We start from the raw sequence: 9,551 nt of genomic DNA, 5'->3' as shown, positions 1-9,551 counted from the left end.
TGTAATGTTAAAAGACATAAATAAAACATTTTCAGTGTGCCACAGACTTTATAAGAAAAATGGCAGCTTAGTGGAAATGTATAACCTCAAATCACCCTGAAAAGTGAAAAACATTTTACTATGTATGTTGGTCTACCACATAAAATCCCAATTAAATACACTCAAGCTTGTGGTTGTACGTAGGTATGATATGAAAAGAAAGGGATGTAATTTCTTTGCAAAGCACTGCAAATGTTTTATTGTCACATTTCACAACAAATTGTAAATTAAGTAAAAGAAATCCAACATAATGAAAAAGAATATTTACCCTATATTCAAAGTCATTCAAAAATTTCAGATTGGCTCCTCTCTAGAACAGAGGTATAGGTGATAGTTTGTTTTTTGTTTTTTTTAATTCAGGAGAAGTGTCAGAACATATTCATAAAACCAATACAGACAAAAAGTTTACATTTTTAAAACACTATTGACTTTAATAAAGAATTGACATGAAGCTATGCAAACTTGTACATTCCCCCTGGAGTACATCAGTTTTCACTGTATTGCACTTTGACAATATAATGTGCTTTGATTGGTACAGGTAGAAAAAGACACGCTTAGGCAAGCAGACAGCAGACATTTTTCCACAAAAAACCCTCACTATCATGGAGGTGGTCAAGTTCAAAAGGAAAAGACAAAAGGTTTGCTTCTTAAAGTAAAAACAAATATTTAGGTCATGTACAAACACAATATTTCAAACACAGCTACAAAAGTGCAAAGAATGCAGAAAAATTTTAACTGTAAAAATTAAGTGAACAAGCTTCAAGGAAAGAGAAAAAAAATATGCAAAACATTGTATTAAGACAAATAAATTATTCATGTAGCTGCCGCAAGAGGTCTGCAGTTGTGTGAGATTTTAGGACACATCAGAAATCAGAAAGACATTCACATGAAGAGTAAAATCATGTGGAACACATTTTAAACTGTAAATCATCCTATTCTTGTTTTTGTGCCAACATTATGTGCTGATATGCAGCTTGTTGATTAGGATATATCTACAGTAACTGACTTAAAGATAAATTGTTTCAAAAATTAAACAGCATAACAAATAAAACTTCTGTACAATCAAATTGTCCAACATTTTAAATGCGGATTTTCAAAGGAATGTCATATCTGATGTGCCTTTTGTAATGTAAGCCCTTCATTGCTTTTTATCACATTTACAAATTAAAGTAATATTTTCCTCTGAAAATCTACTATAATTTAACTAATGCTACACCAGTTAACTGGGCTGTGATAATACACTTTCTAAATTGCCAGGCGTTTAAGAACAGTGTTCCTACATGTATAAAGATTTCAGACTTAGTTTTATCACCATCTTAAAATATAAAATTCAAACATTCATCATCAATTTATAGCAGGATTCACATACTGTATAAAGAAACAGGATACAAGGAAGGACTAAAGATAGAACATCCATCCATTTTCTAAGACCCCTGTCCCTGGCGGGGTTAAGAGGTGCTGGTGCCTATCTCCAGCTAACGTTCCGGCTGAGAGGCAGGGTACATCCTGGACAGCTCACCAGTCTGTCACAGGGCAACACAGAGACATACAGGACACATAACCATTCACACACACACTCACACCTAGGGAGAATTTGGAGAGACCAATTAACCTGACATTTATGTTTTTGGGTTGTGGGGGAAAGCCAGAGTACCCAGAGAGAACCCACGCATGCACAGGAAGAACATGCAAACTCCATGCAGAGAGACCCAGAACCTTCTTACTGCAAGGCAACAGAACTACCAACTGTGCCACTGTGCAGTCCTAAAGATAGAATGGAATGAAATGACAGAACAGAAAAAACTCCATAAAGGATTGAACAGAACAACAAGAGGGAGGACAAAAAATGAAAGGAAGGAAGACAAAAGAGAAAGAATAAAAACAACAAACAAAGGAAGGAAATGGAGGAAAGACAAGAAAGGAAGGGAATAATGAATGACTCAAAGTACAAAAGGAAAATTACAAGGAATGAATGGGTGCAGAATGGGAAGTAGAGAAGCATGGAAGGAAGCACACAAGTAATGAACAAATGTAGGACACGAGAAAGGAAAGGAGGAAAATCCCAACTAATGGAGGTAGAACTAAAAAAAAAGGAAAAGAAGAAAGGACACAGGTCAAGGAAGTAAGGGTGCAAGGAAGAGGAGAACAAAAAAAGAAGTGACTTGAGGGAGTTCGTAAACAAGGAACAAAAAACACACAAAAAAGAAATGGACATAAGGGAGGGAAGAGAGAAAGGAGGAAAATGTGGACAAAAATAAGGAAAAATGGGAGGACACAAAAGAAAAGGACAGAGGGAAAGACATAAAACATTTGACAAAAAAAAATAAAAAATAAAGGCTGTAAAGATTTTGTAATCTTTTCCATGGTTAACTAGACCAGGGTAATCGGTCTAGCCTTTTCTACAAGAACTCTGTAATAATTATGATTGGATTAATAAATTTTCAGACCTGCACTTACTCTGATTAATAGCTTATCTAAAACCTTGCCTCTTCAATAAAACCTGATCATCAGCAGTCATAGCTATAATTCCTAAAACTTAAATAAAGTTTCTTAAATTTGTTACACTATATTAAAAAAAAGTTAACAAGTTTATGTCAACTGACGCCTAAAAAACTAAAAAACAAACCTTCATCAATGTGTAGGAAAGATGCTCACACCTTCATTTAATCCACTGGGCAGTAGAAGGGCACAGAGAACAATAGTCTTCACAGTTGCAGGTCAGGAGCTCAGCGTTGTGTGGTGCTCTGAGGAAGTATAATCGGCGTACTTGCGATGCCAGCAAAGGATTCTGGAAAGTGCAGATCCCTTTCCCACTCATCCGTCTCGGTGTTGTAGACTTGAACAATGCTTGTGACGTTGTTCAGGTGCCAGTTATATCCCCCTATAATGTAGACCTTAGCATCCAGAAGGCAGCAGCCCGCCTCGGACTGCCCTGCTCTCATGGGACTGACAGTCGTCCACTGGTCACTTTCTGGACTGTAATACTCAACTGCCAGCACATCAAAACAGCGGTCCACATGGTCCATGCGGCCACCCAGAGCGTAAACACGTTGTTGGGTGCTGATCATGGCGTGAAGCACTCTGGGTTCATTCATGGGGGCTTTGAAGTCCCACTGGTCTAATACCGGATCATAGCAGTGGAGCGTTTTCTTGTCATCCGACGAGACCCCGTAACCTCCTGAAATGTACAACCTTTCTCTGCACGAAGTCCCAGCATGGCCCCAAATTCTGCGTTTCAACGGTTCCACATAAGACCACTCATTCTTTTTTGGACAATAACACTCCACGGAAGACAGACTCCCAGATCGATTACGGCCTCCAGTGGCATATAGTTGTCCCTGCAGGACATTAAGTTGAAATTGGATGCGAGCCTCCTGCATGGATTGGATGCGTAGCCACTGGTTAAGATGCGGGTCGTAGCGGAAACAGTTGTCCACAGCCCCCTCCCCACTGCGGTACTGTAAGTGCTGCCCACCGACAATGTACACAAAGTTGTCAAGCACTGCAACACAGGAATGGCTGCACCCTGTCTCCATTTCTGTCAGCTCTTTGAACTGACGGGATGCAGCATCAGCAAGGTAGTAAGATTTGGTGCTCACTGTGCGATCGTTGTCGGTGTAGGGGGTCCCACCAAAGGTGATGAGGGACAACACGTCAGAGCGGATGAGCGTCCGTGAGGACTGCATTTCATGCTGTCGGAAGGGAAGGATCTGGTAATTGAAGGCCTCGAGGAGATACTGGCGGCATAGCACATCCTCCACCATGATGTCCACCGTCTGAACGCTATCTACCAACTCTGAGGAGAGCATGAGTGGAAAGCGCACATGGCAGAGGACGCTGCTCGCCTGAGCCCGGCGGGACTCATCATGCTGGAGCCACCTTATGGCAGCGTGGAAGAGGTCGATCTCCTTGCAGTTCTTAAGCTTGTTGCTCTGGAGGAAGAAGATGAGGCGCTCCATAGGAATGTGCAGAAAGTCCTCTTCTTCAGCGATCTGGAGGAAGTGACAAAAGGTGAAGGCATCCACGGACTCTTTGAGGGAAGACAAGCTGAACGTGGTGGCCATCTGCCCAATGTGAAGGCAGGTCTCGACGCTCATTGCAGACTTAAGAAATTCCTCACAAAGCTCCACTACAGGAACCATCTGGAGAAACACAGCAGCCCCCAGAACGTCCTGAATACAGTCCAGGTCTAAAGTTACATCTGAACTGTAGGCAAAGTCGATGATATGTTTCAGCCCTCGGGCTGACAAACCCTTCAGCTCAATGGTGTCTTGGTTTGACTCCCTCATGCCTCCTGTAAACATAACTCTGAAATCAAAAAGAGCACAATAAATAATGTTATTTACAAGTGTACTTCTGTTTGAAAAAGTTGTTTGAGATCATACTGAGTCTAGTGTAAACAGTCAATGAAAAAAAAAGCAAGAATAAGGGTTTTTTTTTGGCTTAATTGCTTACCGAGCCTTACAAATGTATTCATACCGTTTGAATAACCCCAAAGTTTAAAATGGAGTTGTGCTATAACATATTGAGCACTGGTTAATCATCATCTGTAAGCAGAAAAAGAGTAGCATAACTGCATACCTGCAAAAACAGCATTCCATACAAACTAACGGGCTGGGCAAGGTGAATATTCATTAGAAAAGCAGCTAAAATGCATATGAAAGAGTTGCAGAGATCTACAGATCAGATAGAAAAATGTGATGACAGGGAAACTATACAAATATGCTAATTATGGACGACAACAAAAGCCATTATATCAAAACAAAGCTCAGTTTGCTGAACACCTTGTAGGAGATACAGCAAACATGAAGAATGTGAAGTCAAAGTGTAAGTTTTGGCCTACATTAAAAACTGTATGGAAAAGTTAAACTGTACATCCAGAAACACAACAACCCTACAGCAAAAAATTATATTGGCACCTTTCTGTAGAAAGGCTAAGTCTTCAGCAAGGGAAGAGAAGATGCTCAAAGTTGATGGAAAAATGGATGTAACTAGCAACAAGACAAGGTGGAAGAAACCTTGAGAAAGGCTGCAAAAGACTTGTGACTGGGACGGAGGTACAGCTTAGAGCAAAACAACAATAACCATTTAAAAAAAAAACACTCAAAAAAGTTGAAGAGGTAGAAATATTTTTGCAAGGCACTGTAGGCTTTTCTATTGAACATTTTCACCCACCATTAACATTCACTAAATAAAATCTGATAATATATTGAAAACAACACTAGTTTACAAGTCGTTATTTCCACCCTATTTTTTGCAAGCATCAGCTAAGTGCTTTAGATTGAAAATCCAAATGGACTTGGTGAAATCTCCAGACTAACCTGAAGTAATCACTACAGGCGGCCAGCACTGCTTTATGGACCTGGAAGTGCTCTTCATTGACCGCCAGCACGACATCCAGGAGCTGACCCTGAGCCCGCAAAACCGACAAGCCCTGGAGGAGAGTGGCACTATGGCTCGGGGCGGAGAAAGTACAGCGGAGGGTACTATTCTTGTTAGCCATACTGAAAAGAGAAATACGCCTTGTAACCATCAATAAGCTAGAATGCCATCCCCCCCACCTTTTCAAATGCATATGTAATATATTCCTAACAGATATCTAAGCTGAACCATTGCATCTAGAAGCTGTTATCTGCAGATGAAAACAGGCCAGTGTGTGGATATGTAGTATCCAGTAACATTCTAATGGAAACATAATGTAATTTACTAGTCAAGCAGAGGGGAATGCATTTAGTGTAGGGTTTTTGAATGAGTGAGAATGCATTTGTATACACGGACAAAGACACTAAAGAGAAAGCTATTTATATTTTCAGGAACTTTAAATCTTCACATGCTTCAAGGAATTGGTAAGGAAAAACAAAAATTAGAGAATAAGGAAATATTGCTCCATCAGTTGTTTGTAAAAACAACATCTAACAGTACGAAAACAGCACTGCACAGTGTTGTCTGAGAACTTTTTTCAGCATCACATCAGATAGAATAAAAATATAAAAATGCATCCATTACACATGAGGCCTGAGGGAAATATTTATGTTTACAAACATTTACACAAACTCTTCCTAATTGTATTTCTTTTTTTTTTTTTCTTTTTGAGAGGAAATATCAAACATTTAGGAAAAATAGAAAAGCAGAGGAGAATGACATTGGATGCAATAGTAAAATTAAACCTTTGCAAAATTAAGGTAATAATATTCAATCATCTTAACTTAGAGTGAACCACAAAAAGTTACTTCTTTCCCTTCATTTTCAATTTTTTTATATATATTAAGTTTACACTTACACACTGCTTAATTTGAATATTTGATGTTTTGGTAACATGTAAAAATAAAATACTATTTCTACTTCAATTAAGTTAAAGACAACTTGTAGCCTAAATACTGCAAAAAAAGACATTTAAAAAAAGCACTTACTATGAAGTGAGTTTTAATTTTATTGCTTGAGAAATACACTATGATTAGCCTCTGATGGATATAGATTGTCCACTAAGAAAGCCTAATTTATTTATTAAAAAAAACAAGGCATTTGCTTTTTTATGTTCTATCTGAACTCTCAAATTTCTTGTGGTATTATGACAACTAAAGAAAATTATTAATGTAACTTAAAACATGTTAACTGTGTTGTGTAAGGTAGTATTAATGTAAACGTAATTTAACCTGCTGAAGACATGTTATATTATGTTAACTGTGTTGTGTAAGGTAGTGCTGAAGACATGTTATATTATACTCATATAAAGGTACACCCCAGAGTATAACATCAACTGCAGCTCACTCACCTGTTCTCGTCCGACTCCGCCATCTTCTAGCACATACCAACACGCATAGAGCATTTTTAGGAATGTTACCAGGAAGTCATCGGCACGAATGGATGATTCATAGTACCAGATAAACACCGCCAACGTATAACACCATCAACTGCAGCTCACTCACCTGTTCTCCGACTGGTTCGAGTAAACACGAATCTCCTGTACCACCGCTAAACACAGGAATGTTACCAGGAAGTCATCGGCACGAATGGATGATTCATTATTGTTTTTGTTTACTTCCAATAAAGAGGCTTTATTCAGTAACGGACAACTCTGTATTTGTGAAGTATCCTTTTTGTCAGATCAAATTGGGTAAAAATATGTTCACAAAATATGAAATTACCATGTTGATCTAGGAAGTCCTGCGGTGAAATGACCAGTCCCCCTTTGGTGGCTGTTTAAAACACGAATCTCTCCTGTACCACCGCTACCTGATCACTAGAGGCCGACAAAGTAACGTGCTCCTTCTCCCCAACATAAAAACCTGGCAACACATAAGAGATCTCTACTCTTGATGAAAATACAGTTTTATTTTGTCCAATAAAGAAATGACTTTATTCAGTAACGGACAACTCTGCATTTGTGAAGTATCCTTTTTGTCAGATCAAATTGGGTAAAAATATGTTCACAAAATATGAAATTACCATGTTGATCTAAATCTGCAATGATCAGTGGATGAATGCTCTTCTGATTAATGCTATGAAAACTACTCTCAAAAAGTTTGAATATTTGTCTTTTAGGTTAAATTTATGGAGAACATAAAGAGGGATTGTTCACAGTAAAGCAGTCATCAGTCTAGGATGTGGCCTAAGAGTATCCACTCAGTGACTTTTCCAGTTGCATCAGTAGTTGCAACTTACTGGTGATGACACTGTGTATCACAGGGGTGAGCAATCCTGGTTCTCGAGGGCCAGTGTCCTGCAACTCTTAGATGTCTCCCTGGTCCAACACACCTGAATCCAACAGCTGAATCACCTCTCAAGTGCAGTCAGGTTCTCCAGAGTCCTGCTAATGACCTCATTATTTGACTCAGGTGTGTTGAAGTTGAGATACAACTAAAAGTTGCAGGAGACCGGCCCTGGAGGACCAGGATTGCCCACCCCTGGTGTATCATTTTAACCTTAGTCGAGACTTTTGTCTGAAGGCATCCTGTTTGAAGCCTTGCAATGGCAAGGTAGGGTTGTCAGGTGTTGTCTTGGTCTTGTGATATCAAAATGTATCTCAAAAGCTCAAATAACGCCTGAGCTATGATCATAATTTCCAGAGAAATTGAAAAAGGAGGCTTACTGGATGCAGAGCAGAGAGAAGGAGCAGGAAGTTAAAACCATCCTGTCCATCAATCATAATGGGCAAGAAACATCCTCAACTAGAATGTGTCTGTACCAGACTTTCTAATCATACCGCCAAACAGAGATTTCAAAAGTGAGGTGCTTGCCAATAACTGAGGGTGTAATCCTGGACCTGTGAAACATTGTCTCTGCAGCCTGAATCAAGCTGTTAACATGTCATGACAGTCATGAGATTGTCATACAGCAACAATCTTCGGGCAGAGGCCTTTGCAGATTAAATTTGCAGAAATGTGCAGATATGAAATTTGTCATTTTCCATTCTATATAAATATATGTTACATATATATATACATATAGGGGGCATAACAGGGGTACAAAGCAGAACTGAAACATATAATGCAAAATTCACTGAAACTTTACAGGTTTTTTAAAAAAAATTTAAATTAATTTAACTGGGGCGTGCTCCGGTGGCGTAGAGGGTAGCGCACCCCACGCCCGGAGGCCCCCAGTCCCCGACGCGGTCGTCGCGGGTTCGATTCCCGGACCCGACGACATTTGCCGTATGTCTTCCCCCCTCTCCTTTCCTGTTAGCCTACTGTTGAATAAGGGACACTAGAGCCCACAAAAAGACCCCCTGGTGGGAAAAAATAAATAAATAAAATAATAATTTAACTGGAAGCAAAATGAATGAAGGTTTAGTTGAATGTTTACTACTATGCTCATGCAGACAAAACACTATGCTACTGTAATCACCACAGATTGTTTATCAGATAGATACTTGACGTCCCGCCTGTGGTCAAAACTGGGAAATCTTTATCTCGATGTGGTGAAAGATAAACACTGTTAATTTTGGGTTACAGAAGATACCCTCTGCTGGTTTTGGTCTTTCAAGCTAAGCAATAAGAGACAGTGACTCAAACCTTTTTTTCAAATTCATGTGCAATGCGGTGGAAAATACAAGTAGGTCAGCTCTTTTGTTGTGTGTGTGCAAATAAACAAGACATATTCTATTCTGAATAAGACAGATCAAAAGCTTTTGTGCCTCTTGTAATGAGTAGTTTGTCCTTGTTTGCTTTGTTTTTTAAGGTCAATAATTTTGCTTTGTTGTGACTACTTCCTGTCATGTAGCTTCCTTGTAGCTACTTTGAATTTTTGAGCCATCATGTGCATTTGTTTTTAACTGCTGTGTGCATTTATACAATAACGAGCCAGACTCTTAAGCATCAGAGTAAAAATTAAGTAAAACTTGATGGATACTTAAAATAGAGTGTGATTTAAATAGAGATGAAGTCATTATAGGTATATACTTAGAGTTGTTGCAAAGATGCCCCTCAAGATGCAATAATTATAATAATTACTATATCATATTTAGAAATGAAATTATAAGATTTGGAAAAGAAAGGTGTGCCCCGCCTCTCACC

General features: G+C 39.0%; 1 protein-coding gene across 3 annotated transcripts; it reads right to left on the bottom strand.

Annotated features, from left to right (window-relative positions):
• Positions 1–210: 210 nt before the first annotated feature.
• klhl26 (kelch-like family member 26) lies at positions 211–7,108 on the bottom strand. 3 transcript variants are annotated; one of them, XM_044129866.1, is made up of 3 exons: positions 6,966–6,995; positions 5,361–5,543; positions 240–4,347 (listed from the first exon to the last, which is right to left on the bottom strand). In XM_044129866.1, exons 2-3 carry the CDS (start codon positions 5,540–5,542, stop codon positions 2,766–2,768), a joined length of 1,764 nt encoding a protein of 587 aa, XP_043985801.1. In that variant the 5' UTR covers position 5,543; positions 6,966–6,995; the 3' UTR covers positions 240–2,765. The 3 variants fall into 3 exon arrangements, with proteins under 3 accessions (XP_043985803.1, XP_043985801.1, XP_043985800.1); XM_044129868.1 differs by lacking the exon at positions 5,361–5,543 and having other exon boundaries at positions 211–4,347; positions 6,966–7,108; XM_044129865.1 differs by lacking the exon at positions 6,966–6,995 and having other exon boundaries at positions 5,361–6,671.
• Between the last annotated feature and the right edge of the window lie 2,443 nt (positions 7,109–9,551).

Source organism: Gambusia affinis, linkage group LG10 (genome assembly GCF_019740435.1).
Source record: "Gambusia affinis linkage group LG10, SWU_Gaff_1.0, whole genome shotgun sequence".
Lineage (NCBI taxonomy): Eukaryota > Metazoa > Chordata > Actinopteri > Cyprinodontiformes > Poeciliidae > Gambusia > Gambusia affinis.
Note: the sequence above shows the minus strand (reverse complement) of the source record. Positions and strands in the feature narration are given on the sequence as shown.